This window comes from Pleurodeles waltl, chromosome 7, assembly GCF_031143425.1.
Source record: "Pleurodeles waltl isolate 20211129_DDA chromosome 7, aPleWal1.hap1.20221129, whole genome shotgun sequence".
NCBI lineage: Eukaryota > Metazoa > Chordata > Amphibia > Caudata > Salamandridae > Pleurodeles > Pleurodeles waltl.
In genome coordinates this window covers 570,310,154-570,330,152 of record NC_090446.1, presented here as the reverse complement: position 1 = coordinate 570,330,152, position 19,999 = coordinate 570,310,154, and the positions used below count along the sequence as shown (strand labels likewise).

Genomic DNA, 19,999 nt, shown 5'->3' with positions numbered 1-19,999 from the left:
CGCTTGATCTCACTCTTTTATGATGTTGAGATTTGTCTCTGCCTTTGGAACAAGATTTTCCCATATCAGTTTGCCTTTTGAAGTGGTGGAACTTTCTCCAAAGGGTGTTTATTTTGTAGTGGAGAAAGAACCACTAGATGTTGTGGGAGTACAAGAAGCAACACCTGAGTTTGAGGATATTTCTTTTGGGCTTGTCAAGTTTAAAATATTGTCACTCAGTATTCTACTTAAGGCTCAACTTTAAAAAAGTGGACAACTTTCATAAGGCTAGGGGCATACCAAGCTCCCATCTATTTTGCTGGCTTAGGACCAGTCACAGGTGGGTCTCTCTGTTATTGCAGAAGATCAAGCTTAATCCACATGTGAGATAAATCTGCCCTTCAATCTCCCATATGAATCTTCTGGCAAATATTCCAATCATCAATGAGATACTAGTAGTCTAAAAGAAAAATGGTACAAACTGTGTCCTCAAAACACTAAGATGTTTTTTGACCAAAAGAATGACAGATGTAAGCACAGCAGCACCGCGGCTAAGGAAACAGTAAAACACACTATTTTTGGGAAATTTTCAATTATATGTTTCTAGCCTTAGTAAAAAGGATTGAAGGAGAATGCACACCCTAAAGCAGAAAACTGTCGTTCAAAATCAGAAGCATTGCGGAACACTGTGGATACTGTATTAAAAGAATCTGCATCAAAATTGTCTTATCTTATTGCACTTTACAAAGTTTCTTATGTAAGGTGCAATAACTATAAACATGATTTCCTATAAGTACCACTCCCTTCTTTGTTTCTTCCTTATGTGATAGAATTAAAATGGGTTTTAAAGGCAAATATTAATAACCAGTGAATTTCAACCCAAACTGAATGTACTGAAAGAAATATAAAATGTTTCCTGTATGTATGTTTTCTTTACAAGCTCAATACCACAAATGTGTGAAAAAAAATCTGTGTTCTGGGATTCTTTCACAAAGGCAGAAATATTTTCGGTTAATGACAATCCGAGATGTTCCCGTAATGTAGAAAACAAACAATCCTAGCCATTTGGGTGAGATTTATGTCCCAAAGCAACAAGATCTGAGCGACTGAGCATGTGTATAAGAGTTGAATGTTGCTCTACAATTGGCCTGTCCATGTGGACGTCTGTATATGTATGTATGTATGTATTGGTATATATAGAGCAAAACTAGCTGTGAAGAAACAGAACACTGTACATTATGTGAGGTCATAGGAGATGATCTACAACATCTTGTAAATCAAGCGGGGATTACACAAATCCATTTTACACTCATTTAGGCAGAGGGAGATGGAGTGAATTACCCAAACTCTGGGTCTCCAGTTTCCAAGGGTGGCAGCTTGAGCCGCTAGGCCAAATCTCCTCCCTGGGCATACTCAGCAGGTATATAGCGCAGGTCTACCACACCACTGTCCAGTTACTCATCGACATTTAGAACACAGGTATTGTTTGGAGCAGTGTTTCCCATGCAATGAGTCACATGCCGATTTTTGGTGGTCATGAAGTCCAAGAAACAAATGAGGATACTTTTAAATTCTGTATATATATCTTATCACATTTGCTGCATTTCAAAGACAGAGGTCAAATGTCAGGCTATGTCTCCTGATTATTTTTTTAACATGGGGATTGGTGTATACAAACTCCCCTCACATTGTAGTCAGAGAAAAAAAAGTAAAATTAATTATGTAACAATCTTGCAGGATTACAGGAAGTGTGGAAACGAAAGCTCAAAAATGTAATTATTTTGTAATGCACAACAAAATGTAAATACCTGTAAATGAACTGTACACGTTCTTAGCTAGGAAAGCAAAAATGAAGCACATTGTTTTTTGTAATACCCAAGTGTGATGGGAGCAAAGTTTTTAATAGGATCAAAACAAATCAAGACATGTCACTTGGTGATGCATAAATAATATATATTCACTGACACCCGATTTCCACATATTGGTATTTGTTTGCAATACAGTTTTATCAAAAAAATTGTACATTTCTGCAAATGTAGTGTCCGTTTATATGGAAAATTACCTGTCTGTAAATAATAGTGTGCTACCACACTATGCTTTAGTTACATTAAATAAATCCCCAATCTCAAGTCCATTAAACCTAGGTTTATCACAAAGGTTTGTCATTCTCAAAATTGGGTCATGGTTCTAAAAAGCTTGGGAAGCACTGGTTTAGAGCTATACACTGTGCTGATGTACCTTCATGACAATAAAGCCAGCTATTGAACAATGATTAAATCCCAAAGACAGCTGCACATATATACAAAATATAAGCTCAGCTTACATTTGAGAATAATAAAACCATTGTGTTTTGATGAACACACTCTTTGGCTTTCCCCAAGTCTGTCAACGGCTACCATTCCCATTACATTATAGTAAAAAGATAAACATTTGCTTTCTGTTCACCCATCACCCCTGGTAGTGGTTCTTGTATCTTTCTTCCTAAAACGTAGTCTTTCACTAAAACATACTTTCTTCGCTCTAAGATCCACGCATTTTCTTTATTAAGGTTTCTGTTCCATTGCTCGTTCTAAAACATGTTTTAGAAAACAAAAACGCATATACAGTTATTTCACTTCTTAAGCAGATTTGGATGGGTCAAAAGCATTTCACCACACTGAAATTTAGGTATGGTGAGATTTTAGATTCTTAGTGAAAAATGTAACCGATTGCTCTGGCCGCTTTCATAGCTTCGCCCTGCATCTTCACTCCATATCTCTCATTGAATAATTTTACCCACACAAGTTGTGCTCCACAACTGAAACAAGCACAATGAGGATGTCCGAATGAGATGTGAAATTTGGATTTCCAGAATCTCAGGCACCTTGATTAAGGAAATATCAGTTTCACACTGTTCCTTTAACTCTAGTATGCATGCTGTTTCATCAAGACCTAGGCTCAACGGGGGACGATTCAAAAAGGCATTTAATAGTAGGTTAAAGAAGGAGTCCTGCAGTATTAGTTCCCCATACTCATAAATGTTTTTGTGACTTCGCCCCTTTGAGGGTGGCCATTTTGATGTCTTGAAACAGGTGACTGATTGTGATGATCAGCTACCTCCCCTCATGTGCCATTCTCCACTTAGATCCCATTATGAATTCAGCTACCTCATTCATCCAGGTGTGGGCGGAGGAATGCTGCCCCCTAGCCACAGCGGCAGCTGCAAAGCCTTTAAAAGAAAATGACAATAAACGTAGTTTATTACCGTTTTCTTTTAAAGGGGCGGGGCCATGGGGGTGACAAGCAGTGAGGGGGGAGCGCACAGCACAGTGTGCTCTCTCCAGCCCAGCAACACAGTTGTTGGGCTGGAGAGAGTCTGCCTGGTGCTCCCAGCCAATCCAGACGCTGCTCTGAGCAGCATAAGGATTGGCCACAGGGCAGACTGGAAGCCTGTGCCTGCACCCTGAAGCAATGAGGGATAGGGAGAGGCACGGCGGCGGAGAAGGTAAGTGTTTTTTTTATTTATTTAATAAATTTGTCTATTCCTACCTCTTCCCCCCCCGCGTGCCACCCCACCCCTTCTGCACCCTGATCTTGAGTGTATCCTTCTGTGAGCACTAGATGACCATGCAACATGGCAATGTGCTGTCTTTCTCAGGCCTTGCGCTGACAAGCTGTGGGTGAGACTTATGTGTGGCAGGCTACTTATGTGGTTCACTTCTATGTGCCACTAGTCTTGACTTTTCTTCCATCAGAGTTGCATGCTCTGGTGGTGGGTGTGATTACAATAACACTATATATCCTGGGCACCCTGAGGTGATTGTCAACAAACTGCAGAGGATCCAGAACACAGCACTACGGCGGGCCGCAAGTTTACATGTGTGTTGTCACATGTCTAGAGCCCATGTGCATTATACTGGCTCCCGGTGAAACAACACATCCACTTTAAGGTCCGGCCTTGTTCACAAGGCCCAGCACACCAAGATGTCCTCTCACTTCCTGGATGTCGTAGAACAGACTCTCTTTCTCTCATTTCTATGCTACCTTGTAACAAAGAACACTGAAAAGATCATTCTTTTTTAAGGCTTCGGCCCTAACTTTGGAATGCTGTCCCAGATCGATCTGCAATAAACATCCAACTTTGCTCCATTTAAAAAAAAAAAAAAAAAAAAAAAAGCTAAAAAATGTCCTTTTTGTTAACTTCCCATTTCAGTACTTTCAGGTTAGTGTGCAAGGGTCTATTTCCTGTGTGTCCCCTTTCTAACACGATGATGCCATTGCTTTATACATTAAAAAAATACTTTAAAATAAATTCAAGGCTACAAGACATTCTGCTCAGGCGGGTGTGTAAGGTAATCCACTAGCACTAATCTATGCAACATTGTCTTGGTTGGCAATCTGTTCATATTGCACCAAATAACTTTCCTGTGCTGTAGGTATCCACACACTAACCCAAGGCCTTCTATGAATGGTCTAGGGCAGAACAAAACACAATTAATCCTTCTGCATAAAAGCTCTGAGGTTGCCCAGTTGTTTTACCTAGGTCTATACTGCAACCAGACCCAGTTTAGAAAAAGGGGGCAGCCACAAAATAGAGAGTTAAGCTCACCATATGTATTCAGAACAAGACCCTATTATCTGAGTACTTATGCAGGAGGCATGTCTGAAGCATCTGGTTCAGATAGTGTTTTTAGTTTGCAGCCTACCAGGCATTGCAGCTGTCTGCTTGTGAAAGATCTCCTGGCATTCACATAGTGCACAGATCGATGGCTCCACTACCAGAGCATAAAGCAGATGGGAGAGGGGGAATCTCTGCTGGGTGCCTCTACCTATGGCAACACCTGCTTGGACAGTGCATTAACTAAGTGAAGGAACTTCACGCCAACCATCTTCATGAAATTCCATGCTATGGAGTTGAATGCCTTTTCAGCATCCATAACTACAACCACTGCCTTTGAATGAGGAACCAGACACTGCAATGCCCCAAAACAACTTTCTAGGGTTATGTACCAGTGAGTGAGCCAGGTCAAATCCGGACTGTTAGGCCCACAACTAATGGTAGTATTGATGCCAGATGATTGGCGAGAACTTTAGCATAGATGTCCATATCCATATTCATATTCAACAATGACAGCGGTCGATATAAAGAGCAGCCGTTTGCTGATTTCCCCGGTTTCAGGAGTGTAGAAAGGAGTGCCTCTCTCATAGTGGGGGGCATCTTGTCACCTGTGGCCATCTCCTCAAATAGTGTAAGTAAGGGAGGTATTAGTATATCTTTAGAAGCCTTATAAAAGGCTATTGTGAACCCATCCGTACCGGGAGCCTTCCCAGCTGTCATGTCCTTTAGAGCCAGCCTAATCTCTCCCAGCTCCAACGGAGCGAGCAATCAATATCTATCTCTCTCTCCCTCCCTCCCTCTCCTCATTAGTGAGCCTTTTCATAGCTATGTGTGCTAGGTAATCCTCTGTTGATTCATCATCTGTAGTTGGTTGTGCCTTGTAGAGTGGTGTAGTATCTGCGAAAATGGCCTGCTATAGCCTCAATAGTGTGCACCGAATGTCCCTTTTCATCGAGTACTTTTATTACTACATTGTTGTCCCGGCGGGGCTACAGTGAGGCAGCCAGTGTGGCACTCGGGTGCTCCGCCTCACTATATTCTTGTGCTATTGCATATTTACCGAGATGCTTCACCTCGCTCTGAGCCATATCATGGTACTCATCTATTTTCATTTTGTTGTCGGCTATCAAATGTTCCTCTCCAGTCTCTCTATGCTGCTGTTCCAGATCTGCAAGCTCTCACTCCAATTTCGCTAACTTATTTTGGATAGACCAGAGGACCCCTGCATGTTTGGACAAGGTAATGCCTCCGATATCAACTTTGGACGTTTCCCCAAATCATTGTAAACATGTCCACTGATACGATATTAGTGCAAAATAATTCTATGGCATGTTTCAGTTCCTTCTTGAAGGCCTCATTTAGTAATGAGTATGGAGGAAAGCACCATTTGAAGGGAGCTTGCTTGGGGAGGATGGGGGTGGGGGGAATGTGACTCAAGTTCCAGCCCCACTGGAGAATGGTCTGAAAATGTGCGAGGAAGCAGTTCACATTGGCCAACCTGTGGTATCAACTCGCCAGACTGCAACCAAAAATCTATGCGTGTGTGCAGGTTGTGTAGCAGGAATAAAGTGTGCATCCTGGTGCGTCTGGAGAGCGACAGCGCCACACAACCAGTAATCCACTTTGCGCTGCGATATCTTTGATAGCCTGCGCCGCCGCCACTGGGCATCGGCGCGGCCTCCCAGAGTGGTCACTTTCAGGACATAGCACACAGTTAAAGTCAGCACCCCACAATTGAGGTATACCTGTACATTGTGCCAGCTCAGCACTTAAGGAGTAATAACACTGTGGGTTTTAATAGTTACAGCTGTAAACTTCAACCAACAAGACCATCAAGTAACCTTTACTACAGCCCACGACCAAGTACGTTCCCCAAGGGTCTACAGATATTTCCTGTAGTGTGATAGCACAGCCTCTACGAGTCCATATAAGTACCCCACTAGCACGTGAGGTGAACCCTACAGCACAGTACTGTCCCTGCATTCTGCGATATGTCAACATACCACTCTCTGGTGTTAAGTGTGTTTCTTGTAGAACAGCTAAGTCTATCTTATGCCTTTTGAGATATGCCACCACCTTACGAAGTTTCCTGCAGTTGTTTAAGCCTCTCACATTCCAAGTGAGGAGCAGAACCAGTGAGAAGCCCGTAGGGCTCCCCAGGGATCCGTGCGTATGGTCATTCTCCATACCCAACGCCCATGCTCCAAACAAGTATTCAATCTCTGTTGTAGGCCTGTCGTACAGGTCAATGGCGGCTGTATGTAATAGACTTCTCCCACACTGCGTTGTACCCCAACTGGCAGAATGTTATCATATCCTCCCTATACCCAGTCAAACCCCAACAGTTTCGCCTCAGATATGCAACCAGTGGTAAATACATAGGAGGGTTGACAATTGCCCTGCCCAATAGCACAATGCCCATTTTGCAAGCCAAGCAGATAAAAAGAATCATGTTGAATGAACCCTGGTCCTGAACATGCCCACACCCTGCCATCAATCCGTCCACAGTGAACAGAGTCCATCCCAAATATTGTAGTATCTGAAAACGGTAGCCTCAATCAAACACCAATCTCCAACTTCTGCTCCCACAAAGTACCCCTCTTAACCTAAACGATCTTAGGGACATAGCTAACAAATATAAGGAGTCAACATACATTAAGTGGAGTAAATACTAAAGCATGCAGTGGGAACACGTAATGACAAATATATATGTTACTAATACTCCTGTCGATTGCCACTTCATGAGGGTCTCCCATGACGGAGGCAATGTTCCATGTACAGCGACTGGGATGCAAAATCACTCCACAGCATTCAAACAATTTCCTTCCTCGTCAGCCTCAGTTACCGGAGAGTAGCCTCACAAGCCCTTTGACTCCCTACACTTCAGGAACTGCTGCAGTGAGTTGGTATGTGAAAAAAAGAGTAGCTTTACCATCAACTATAACTCGCAGTCTTACAGGATATAGCATGTTGTACTCAAGACTGAGTTCACATAGTTTACGTTTAGCTGAGTGAAATTGTTGGAATGTGTCTTGCACTTGTTGTGGATAGTTTGGATAGAGACACACCACTGTGCCTCCATACCATAGTTCCTTGAGTTCCCACGCTCTGCAGAGCCTTGCATTCCTGTCCCTATAATTTAGTAGTCTTGCAATTACTGGCTCTTGCGGCACCTCCAGAAAAAGTTGAGGCGCAAGGGATCAGTGCGCCCTCTCCACAACGAACATGGCTGAGAAAGGTTCACGTCCTAGTAGGTCCTGCAACAGCTGCTCCACAAAGCGCTCCATGTTTTCTATGTTGATTTCTGCAACTTCTGCTGAGTTTTGCCCATTTTCATGCCACTGTTTTTACCCCTGCGCAGACCTGCTTGTGATGACACCATCAAGGGCTCGCCTTTATGCAACTGCAATTATTGCATGCCCGCTTCAATCCCAGTGTTTCCTCAATGATTCAGCATGATGAGCCAGTGTAGGGCCCCATATCTATAATGGTATATTACATTTGCGTACACGCCACTACCTCTCTGTGGCATCCGCACCCCTGGGTGCACACCACAATTACACAAGGTGCAGAGTTCCTAGCTCCTCTGAGTGTCAGTTCACACAAGATGGATGTAGCAGGCCCACCCACAGGAGTAAGAGGGGTCCCAGTTTCATTCAAGGCACACATACAGCCATTGGGCATTAAGAGGACTACACAGTTGACTTAGCCACTGACTTAGGACCAGGGAGGGCCTCCAGTGTCGCAACAGCAGCCAACCGGTCTGCAAGGTACATCCCACAGCATGGCTCCCTCTGAACCGTTGATTCCAGGCCTGCTCTCAATACTCGCTTCCAAGAAGGAATGGTTGAGTGGGTAAGGTACCAAGCACCAAACTTATCACACGCTGTGCACAGGTCTTCCAGGCGTGCCTGCCAGTAAAGCACCTTATAGCTCCAGCGTGCTCACCTAGTGTCCCAGATGACAATGCCAATATCTCACTGGTTGGGGGGGGGTGGGGTCATCGTCCCAATTCTGTCTATCGCAGCGGGTCGTCCCCCGGTGACTGCACCCCTTTTCCACATTGCATTCACTCACCTCCACGGTCAGGATGCCTCAGCTTTCACTAGGCCCGGACTAGGCCGCTCCAGCCGCGTTTCTCCTCTGAGCCACCCACTGAGAGCGGCACCAGCTCAGACAGGCCCCAGGGACTACAGGAGAGGCACCAAGTGCAGCAGCTTAAACCAGGGGTAACTACGGAGCAGTCTGCCTTTGAGGCACACCCGAGCAGCTCCATGCAGCGTCCCAGCCGACCATCCGCACTTCCAATACCGCTGCCTCTTCAGGGCTGCGGTGCTTGGAGACAGCTATCCATGTCGATGGGGGTAGCCAAAGTAAAAACGGATACAGCAGGGTCACTTGGTGGGTGTGGGCAGTCTTGCCAGCAAAATTGCTCACTTTGCTCCGTAGGATATTTATGATCGAACATGGCAAACTCCAACCCCCCTCACACAGTGCTTTATGCACCCCCTACTCCAAGTTACCATCTTACTTGGGTGCTTTTGCCTTGCCCACCAAATGCCCATACTGCTCACTCAATAGTGTGCCTCTCTGCCCCCATCCCCCAATGCTCTCCATATTCCTGTCTCGCCTATGTGCTTCTCCACACCCTCAGTGTTGCTTCAACTGCTCCCCAGGCTCATTTTCCCATTACAATTTTGTTAAAATAATGTTTTGTGCTACCCTTTTTTATTTTACCAATCCATCTTGGGCCGGCAAATGAAAAAGAAAAAAAAATAGGCAATGATGCGACAGCTTCATTTTGTAGACGAGCATGTGTTGACAGCATTAACAAAGTCAATAGGTCCTGAGGCCGAGACCTGTTGACTTTGCCACTGCTTATTAGCATTAAGAAAAAAGGCTTCTTCCCCAAAGTTTCAAAGCATTATCCACTTATTGACTTTGCTAATGTGTGTTTGTACCTGTAAAACCAGAGTGAAACAGAGGGAAAGGAGACTCACTTTGATTATCATGTTCTACACTTGGAAGCGACAAGTGCCACTGATTTATTTTACACAAGCTCATTGGTTTTTAAGAGGAGCCTTCAATACTGCCGCTTTGGCACTCATTTCCATTAACGTTTCTTTTTAAATATAAATCAAGGTTTTGGGTCAAACAATTTTGATTCCTTGTGAGGCAGCAGGCTCTTGACAGATGATCGCTAGCTAATCAAACCAAACCTGCCCCAGATAGGCTACCGCGTCTTCCGGTCCTCTGACCATGACCTCCCATCCAACCACCCTTCCTTCAGTAAGCATGCGAGACCCTGGGTGGAGGTAAAAGATTACAGTTTATTAACATTAAGTTATAAATCATGAGGTGGTCATAAATCATCATGACAGTAATTGATCATTGATAAATGCCATAAATCATGCAAAGAACAATCATAAATCAATCATCCAGTCATAAACCAGTGATTCCCAGTGTTAAGCCAGTTTGGCAACACCGTAACTCATCTTTGACAGCATCATCTGACACTGGTTCCTGTCCATGCGATGGATGTAAAGACCCCTTGGGTTGAGCACAGCATCTTCTAGGCTTCACTTGCTACCGATGTGGGACATCCGAGACCCCTGCCGGCCGTGCCCGGGCTACAAGTGCCATGCCTGCTTTGCGACTAACCCCTCTGGCTCTCACCGTTGCCCGCAAGTGTCCCTGCCGCCAGGCATCCCAAGGACCACTGTTATGGCAACTCTTCTCTTTGGACAGCCTACTGTCCGCCCTTATGTGTTATTGATGCCATTTAACTGCGAGGTCTCCACTGTACCATGTCTGCTTTGCAAAAATTTCCTCTGGTTCGCTCAGTAGCCCCCACTCAATGCCCTAGTCATCAAGCATCCCAAGGACCACTGATATGGCAACTCTTTTCTTTTGACAGCTTACTGACTGCCCTTACGTTTTATTGATACCGTTTCATCATGTCCTTCGTAGTGGAACACTTCCACCCCATAGCTGGCAGCCACTGCGACGACTGCTGTCCTGATAGGTGAGGGTGGTTGGGGCAACCTCTGCAGCCAACAACTATCCGTTGACACTGCTCTCAGCCATTCATGCCTCCCCGCATTGGACCCTACAGAAGTAGCCAACCAATCCTGTGCATGGTTTCCCTGTATTAAAGTATGGCTACCTACCGAAGCTGAATAGGGAGGCATCAAGGTGCACATGTTCTCTGTTTCCACCCTCACTCCTTCTCCCTGATGCCCGTATGCCCTGGAGCCTTCAGGGCGCTTTAGCCGTGGTCCTCTTATGGTGTGGCTTCACCTCCGCCACCCACTCTTCCTTCTTCGGTACAGTGTGGGTATTTTTGCTGCAGAATGGAACAGCGGTGGGGCCCGACCTTGTTATCATAACACTTGATTTTTTCTCTCTGAAATGCCTTGCATGGCAGCCGTGGAGCCTGCTTGATAGGCAACAGGGCCAGACTCAAAAACAACATTCAGCTGGAGAAGCTGGGCCTGTCACAAGTTGGTTGAGAATAGAGCAGTCATATTTTAACAAAAACAAGTGTTTCATTACACAAGCAGTCACAGAAATATGCAACTGAGCAGTAACTAATAATTAGCCACAAAAATATAAATCTATTGCAGGGAACTAGCCAAAGAGGACTCAGATTAAGAAAAAGCTTATTAGCCATGTGAACAGAACAAGGTGCTATACAGATGCTGACAATGTAACAATTTACAAAGCACTAACTACAACTGCTAGGAAATATTACTCCTTTTATCACCTTTGAATGGCCGAAAGACTTCATTAGCACTTCTAGAATTTAAATTTAACTTTACTGTCTCTGCCTTGACACGAATCACACTGAGCTAAATGTGTGCCATTCAGAACTCTGACTAGTTTCTCTACTGCTTCATGCTGGTCACAAAAACATATGCTAAGACAGTTCTCGGCAACTACATTGTACCACAACATGAGTTGTCATCTCACTGCAATACTATCAACTAGAAAATGACTACGAGTTTGGAACCTTCTGTGTGGGTACTTTCAGAACACCACTCGAAATCAATGCATGCCCTCAAAATTCTATGTTATATTAAACATGCTAACAGATCTTAGGGTAAAATGTCAGAGAAACAGAATGTAAGAATTCAATATATAACAAAAACATCAGTTTCAAGTCTTCTCTACATACAAACTTTAGCTGTCTGCTGCTGAAGACCTATTGCAGTCATTATCAATACTTAAAGTGTGCTTTAGTCCATCCCAATGCTCATCATTGGTTGCCTTTATCAATTGTGTGTGCTTGCTTCTTCATCTCTTTTTCCTCTTCTTGCATTTGTTCTTCCCCTGCAGTACATATTCTTTACCATCCTCCGATGGCATGATTCGTATCATTCCACCGTTCACATTTAGGAAAGTGTTTTTTTCTTTTGATTTCAGCACTCTATTGGAGTAGATGCATTCTCCTGTGCTCGTGTGCTATTTTCGCTTGAATCCCTGTTTGTCCTTGCTCACTGTGCTGCTCCCCACTCCTCTGTAAGATTGTCCGTTGTACTTCCCATGCCTCTCTACGTAGTTTTAAAAAGAAAATCTATTTGTCGCCCCCTTCAATTTCAACTTCTCCACTGTTCCCGGTTGCTCTTCTACAGCTGCAAACAACAGTGGCAAAGTCAAAAGGTCAGGTAATGCCATTGAAAGGTGAGACCTATTGGCTTTGCCAATGCTTGTTAACATATATGACTGTTTTTATCTGCCTCCTAGGAATATGGGACTAGCCACTGAATCTGCAGGCCTCCACCAAGCAAAAATAATCAGATAGCTTAAAAGGTTTTAGGCAAATTCCTCTTGAAGAAGCATAGACATCCCTCTGGCTACAGAGTGGACGACTTTCCTAAATCATGCCTGCCGAGTTAAAACCAATTGGGTCTGTGCTTCAGTGATGTTGGTTCTATGCCTACTGCAGACAAATCAATGGTGGGCAACCAAGTGATAAGCAACAGTTAGGGGTTGGTTGTGCATGGAGGATCGATTATCTTAATCAGAAAAGTGCATAGTACATCAGTGCAACCTGTATTATACCTTTTAATCCTTTGCAGATGCAAATGTTCAGTGCCATTCCAGCAAAGGGTCTGGAAAGCAGGAGTACTAAGAAAGAGCAAGGTTAGGTGCAGCAATTGTCCCTTGAGGCCTGGTTTAATGCCCTCAACTTAGTGCCAGCACGACTTTAATATTGAATTGTGCACGGAATGTTTCACACTTTGGTAGTGCCCCGCAACATACACTCACCACTTTACCCAAGCAACACACTCCTAGAACCATTGCCATCTTAGTCAGAATATCACTTGCTACTCTCTTGTTTCATACACTTACAAAAGGTTGTTGTGGGTGTTACTACAGCTTAGCATCAGCAACTCAAGCACTTGTTCAAATGCCAACCACACTCAAGAAAATGTGCTTGGGGTATATACTGTGGAGTAGAATTTGTGGCCTCCCCAAGATCTTGCTCCAGATTCAGTTGTTGAAGCAGCAGTTGCTGATAAATTAAAAGCCATTTAATTACGGACTTGACAATCTTTGTGACAGAAGCGGCAGAAGCAAGGTGCTAGATAATTTATTTATAAATGTTCTTGATCCACTTTCTGCCTTCCAACTCACTACATTATGCCCATATAATCCTTAGAATTTGCTGCCTTTGCTTTACAATGTAACTACATTTTAATACAACTGTTTGTTGAGGTACTACCAAAGCCGCTGCTCTCTGCAGCAACTCGAATAACAGAAATTATCATAAAAGATGGAGACTTCTGGAACCAGATACAAGAAATCAATCTATCACAATTTACTCCAGTCTCCGTGTGGAACACATGCTTCGTTTCAGTCAATCTAGAGCCACAGCCTTTCTTCACCACTCGATTAAGGATTCATGCCCATGTTCTCAAATGAAGGTCCTCAAGCAACAAAATCCCTTACCTTATCGTGCTGTGTGCAATTTCCTCGCCGTTTCCTGGGGATGGTGGTCTCAACTTTGGCCCGCAGCAAGGTCATGCTGGGCGTCACCAAACAGATGTTGGCAAGACCTTCCTGCATCACAACAGCAGCTACATCTGCACCAAAGGCTGGGTCACAGGCTTGCTCTGGAGAAAGAACAAAGTACAAATAGATGGATGGTTAGGAGTGGAATGGCACCTCAAGAGTTAAATATAAATTACTAGGCCACACATATGCTCTTGTCGTAGCGGGTGGAAGCAATGGTGAAGTGGTGGGAAGATAGAGAGAGAACGTTACAGAGAGGTGACAAACAATTTCTCAGAAGTAGAAAGTGTCTCTAATTGACCCAGATCAAACCAGACGGTGACTCCATACATTCAAATTATGTTGAAGTCCTGCTGTGTCCAACATTAAGCTCAAGTAGAAAGACACATTTCTTCTTTCAAAAAAAAAAAAAAAAAGCTTTAAGCAAGTGGTTGGGATGGAAAAGTCCTCTGCATGGTAAAGACATGTACCCCTGCCCTGAGAGCCCAACTGTACTGTTGTCTGGATTCCTAATGCTGATTTTTGTCATGGGCGGACACGGATCATGTGTGTGCACCATGAAATAGGCCCGTCTCACAGATTATAGTCTTGTTCGACCAAGAGGGGTGCCCAAAGTGCTACCCCTATAGAGGTGGAAGGCTACTGCCTTCACTAGGAGTATACAATACCAGTGTGGTGGCGGCAGCATACCGTGCAGTGATCAGTCGTAGTGAACATGACCTTTTTACCCTGTGTCACTGGAGTGAGGCCTACAGGCTCACTCACCCTTTTAAACTTTCTGCTGCTGTGTGCTTAACTCACCCTTTGACTACATCAGATAAGATGTGTAGTGTAGCACAATGCAAGAATATTGACCGCTTTAGTTTCATGTATGCCCCTGGAGAGTACAGTACAAGGATGAAGCAGTACAGTGCAGTGCATGTGTTGGGTGTACATGTACTGGGTGTATGTATGCCTAAGAAGAATACATTATATGAGAGATGTAGTGCAGTGCAGTATGTGTGGACATATGATTGCCTACATGAAGGTTGAAGTGTTGTGCAGCATGCACACAGTAAATGCATGCTGGCAGTGAGTGTGTTTTGAAATCACACACTCTGGTAAAAGACAGAAAAGAGTAAGTTCTAAGCAGTGCATGCAGACTGAGTGTTTGTACTGAATGCATGTGTGCATGCAAAAGTAATGGACCGAGGTATTAGCGCTGGTCAGCAAGAGCGCTGCAAGTGTTTTATGAGTAGATGTGCCTTCAATGGTGCCTCGTATGGTTTCTGTATTTGGGGAGGGGCTCCCCAGAACCTAGGAACCCAGATTCCTGCAACCTAAGAAGAGGACTGCTAAGCTGAAAAACCCTGCAGAGAAGACGGAGACACCAACTGCTTTGGCCCCAGCTCTAGCGGCCTGTCTCCCCACTTCTAAAGACACTGCTCCAGCGACGCTTTCCACAGGGACCAGTGACCTCTGAAGCCTCAGAGGACTGCCCTGCATCTAGAAGGACCAAGAACTCCCGAGGACAGCGGCTCTGTTCACCAAAGACTGCAACTTTGCAACAAAGAAGCAACTTTGAAACAACTCGTGTTTCCCGCCGGAAGCGTGAGACTTGCCACTCTGCACCCGACGCCCCCGGCTTGACTTGTGGAGAACAATCACTTCAGGGAGGACTCCCCGGCGACTGCGAGACCGTGAGTAGCCAGAGTTGCCCCCACAGCGACGCCTGCAGAGGGAATCCCGAGGCTCCCCCTGACCGCGACTGCCTGCTTCTAAGAACCCGACGCCTGGTAGGGACACTGCACCCTCAGCCCCCAGTACCTGAAGGATCCGACCTCCAGTGCAGGAGCGACCCCCAGGTGGCCCTCTTCCTTGCCCAGGTGGTGGCTACCCCGAGGAGCCCCCCCCCTTGCCTGCCTGCATCGCTGAAGAGACCCCTTGGTCTCCCATTGAAACCTATTGCGAACCTGACGCTTGTTTGCACACTGCACTCGGCCACCCCCGTGCCGCTGAGGGTGTACTTTCTGTGTGGACTTGTGTCCCCCCCGGTGCCCTACAAAACCCCCCTGGTCTGCCCTCCGAAGACGCGGGCACTTACCTGCTGGCAGACTGGAACCGGGGCACCCCCTTCTCCATTGAAGCCTATGCGCTTTGGGCACCACTTTGACCTCTGCACCTGACCGGCCATGAGCTGCTGGTGTGGTAACTTTGGGGTTGCTCTTAACCCCCAACGGTGGGCTACCTTGGACCCAAACTTGAACCACGTAGGTGGTTTACTTACCTGCAAAAACTAACAAACTCTTACTCCCCCCAGGAACTGTTGAAAATTGCACTGTGTCTAGTTTTAAAATAGCTATATGTGATTTATGTGAAAACTGTATATGCTATTTTGCTAATTCAAAGTTCCTAAAGTACCTACCTGCAATACCTTTCATTTGAAGTATGACATGTAAATCTTGAACCTGTGGCTCTTAAAATAAACTAAGAAAAGATATTTTTCTATACAAAAACCTATTGGCCTGGAATTGTCTCTGAGTGTGTGTTCCTCATTTATTGCCTGTGTGTGTACAACAAATGCTTAACACTACCCTCTGATAAGCCTACTGCTCTACCACACTACCACAAAATAGAGCATTAGTATTATCTCTTTTTGCCACTATCTTACCTCTGAGGGGAACCCTTGGACTCTGTGCATACTATTCCTTACTTTGAAATAGTGCATACAGAGCCAACTTCCTACACCAACCTGGTAAAGACATTAGGTGGAGCGTAATCCCCAGACAGATTTGTGGATTGATGCATTCCTGTGAGCTGGGTTGGGACATACTGGAGGGAAAAGGAAGAGACTCCCAATACATTTCAAAAGCCTTCTCTTTGATTTAGTGATAGATCACACAGAAGAGCCTGGACACACCTCAGGAAGAAAGATGGGGCTGATAATAGATTCAAAAAGATTAGGACTGGGGGTCTGCGATTAACCTTTTGGGTGCACATATCACTGTGGCTGACATCCAGGTGTGAAATCTGGTCACTCCTATGAATTGGGTTGTGGAAATCAGCTTCAGAGTCTAGCCTGCTGTGACAGACCTCTTTCATGACGGAAGATAAAAAGCAGAAGTACCCACTTCAAAAGAAGCAGAACACCAACATAAAACCCTAAATCACATTTGGTGCCTGGAAAAGGACTATAAGGGGAGTTCGAGCCCCCAAAAATGTGCCATCTGCCATGCAGCCAGACAGGCTGTGTGAGAAGAGGAATCTCTGCAAGACTTCAGCTGTGACGCGGACTGGAGGCCAAGGCCTTTTAGTCTCCCAACTGGGTGTAGGGGCATCACCCAGGAAAACCAAAACTACCTGTCCTGGTGCCTGGAGCATCAGCGCCTGCCTGCTTGCCCTGAGGAGGAAAAGAAGAGCTTCGGAGGGAGCAAGGTCCATTGAGGATTCCTACCATGTGAGGATTTGGCTGTGCACCGATCGGGCATAGCCTGCGTGGAAGACTATTTTTGGCGATCCTTGTTTGCCAGAAGAGGGCCGGCATAGACTGTGCCAAGTATTGAGCACAGTGTGGAGGGCACAGAACCAACACTGACTCACTGCGGTGACAATGTATGCCAGAGAGAGTCACCAGTGAAAAAGATGTGAGAAAAGAGTGCCAGGATTTGTGAATGCCTGTGTGGCAACACCATATGCCTGCTGTGGACGACTGCACCTAAGGAGTCTATGTTGCATCTGGAAGGTACCACATCACCCAAGTATGCTGGGATCAAATCAAAGACTTTGGGTATAAAAAGATTGGATTATATTCATTACTCCAATGGTTCTTCGAAAAACATGGACTTCCTAATTGTGGGATACATTTTGTAAAGAATAAAAGACTCCAACAACAAAAAAACAAAAAAAACATTTTAACAAAGGGCATCTTAAATAAAGCATTCTTGACTATAAACCCAAAGTTACAACAAATAGCGAGTTCCCTTGTGCCTCTTTCCAACAGAGTCTTCCTAATTACTTAAACTGTAGCCAGAATGTTGTAAGACTATTGCTACTAGATTACTTGGAGTTCCAGTTGGTCCCACCATGGGTCACTGCCAGTGTCATCCTGTGTGCCTCAGTAGTTCTGGAACCCGTAGGTACATACACACATTCATGTCTGCCCTAGAAGAAGTGTTCCACTGCGCCAAGTCTAGGATCACTGTATATGGATGAACAAAAATTCACTTCAGACCGCTTTGTGCTGCACTGGGGAATTATCCAAGAATTCACTCAAATAATAAATGAGGCGAACTTCAACTGCCATGCCCGTCTCTGATACGACAGCTGAAGACCAATAACAATATAAATAGATCTAGTTAAGAGATCACTCATGTGGTGCACTGGGGAATATGCTGAGCTTGCCTCCTAGGGACAGCTGTCTGCGATGTACCACTCGCTCCACTCTCTGTTCAGGACTCCGCTACTAGGAGGCAAGAACCTTGGCATTGCGTGCTCTGCTATTAGCTCACAAATGACTCATGTTCTCATACTGTCAGTACAAATCAGAGCCATTCTAACCACATACAAAGGAATGAAGGACTTAATACACAACTGAGATTGAAGACATCAAGCATTTGGGCGACAATTATAATCTTCTGCACAGCATAGATATTGAATAGGTCGACAAACCGACATAGCCAAAGTCAGTAGTCCCTGGTGAGGGCCTCCTTTGGATCATGAAAAGTAGCATGGTACTCCCTGAGAAAGAAAGCCCCTTGAAGCTCAGCTGAACTACAAAAAAAGGGATAATCTCTCTATCCACTCTCGTTTACTTGTACATTATGCTAGTGCAGAGCAGCTTGATGGCAAAGGCCTGTAACCGCCACTGTATTTTCATACATCAAACACTCGGAGGGAATAACTCTCATATAAAAGTGAGACCAAGCCAGCAATTCTCAAAGGCAATGTTGGAAGCAAATACTCAAAGACCCTTCATTTTTTGATTGGCAGCTTCATACAACCTTACTCTCCCATATCAGTTTCTCTAATTAAAATTCTTCTAATTCTAATAGTGATTGTGTCCTTGACACAGAAGGTCGTTTCAAGGGAAAAATAAGCACATTCAATTAGAGGTGTCTGTCAGCGGTTTAATCATTTTCCAATACAAGCACTTCCAACAACGACAAAATCAAGGCTTTTAAGCCAAGATGGAGTGCTTAATAAAGTGAAAATTATTGTTAATAAGTAAAAGAACAAATACCATTTTTCGAAAGCGTACAGTTGGCGCCAACCCGTTCATTTAATTAGATGACAGATGAAACTCTCCTTTGGAAGACAGTGCCCTGACTGATGGCTGAACGTGGATTCATAAAAAAATGATAGAAAGATGTGTAGAACTGGTCTGACAATGGAGACCAATAAAACCAGTCAAACCAGGAAAAAAGAAGAAAATCATCTGAATAAATCTTGCTGCATGTTAGATCAAAACTGAATAAGGTTCCAGGCATCAGATCTGAAGGCAGACCTCTAAAGAAGTAGACAACGTTTCGGAATATTTAAAAACTTTCTTGAACAGCCACACTATGCCAGAGAAGTGCAAAGCATTTCAATGTTTTAAAAAAAATAGTAAGTTGTAAAATGTCCCCTGCTCTGATTTTCACAAGTGGAATACTGTATGAAGCTCTAAAGGCAATAGTCTGACTAGTAGGCCCTGTTCTATAAACATAATCGAGAGTATGTTATCCACCCCTCAAGGCCAAGAAGCCAGAGAACAGACAGGCGACCAAAATGGTTAAAGGTTTAAATATGAAGCCCTTTGAGCAGAGCCTTGGAAATCTAAATATATCTAGAGTGGAGGAAAGGAGTGAGAAGTAACATGTATATTGGAAATCAATGTAAGGAATAAAAGGAAGCAGTGGGGTAAGAAGAGGAAATTGAGAGACTGAGGAAAGAAAAGAGTAACAAGTGATAGGAGTGCAAATGATTAACAGGAGGCTGTGTTAGCCACTGCTTACTACTAGAACATATCTAACCAACTCTAGAAGTAGGCTCAAACTGCTCTCTGAAACAGTCATCCATTTGCTGATACGCTCACCGACATGCTCCAGCCTCACATTGGGCCAAAGACACCAGTGTTGCCATGCTCTGCTATCCTCTCCAGCCCCGCACATCGCTTAGCCACACGTGCCTTACTTCGCCGTATTCACAACGCTTCTGTTGCACTCACCTATCCGCTCCAGCACCACGCTGTCCCACTGCTTCTTGGCCAGAGTGAACTTGCGGTTGAGCTCCAGCTCAATTGTGTGGTAAGCTCCCATCTGAAAACGGCACAAAGGGGACATGCATTGGTGAAACAGATCATAGCTGACAGTCACCCGCCACCTGTTTTTACTGACAACATTATCCTTAAGGCTCTTTGAACTAGACTAAGACACTTACCTCCAAGTC

At 44.6% G+C, this 19,999-nt stretch overlaps 1 protein-coding gene across 1 annotated transcript in view; it reads right to left on the bottom strand.

Annotated features, from left to right (window-relative positions):
- PELO (pelota mRNA surveillance and ribosome rescue factor) overlaps positions 1-19,999 on the bottom strand; it is a 193,922-nt gene that overhangs the window by 118,271 nt on the left and 55,652 nt on the right. Inside the window, exons 4-5 of the mRNA XM_069244350.1 lie at positions 19,779-19,869; positions 13,532-13,695 (exon numbers count right to left, since the gene is read on the bottom strand). Of these exons, the coding sequence (XP_069100451.1) occupies positions 13,532-13,695; positions 19,779-19,869 (255 nt within the window). The remainder of the gene's footprint in view (positions 1-13,531; positions 13,696-19,778; positions 19,870-19,999) is intronic.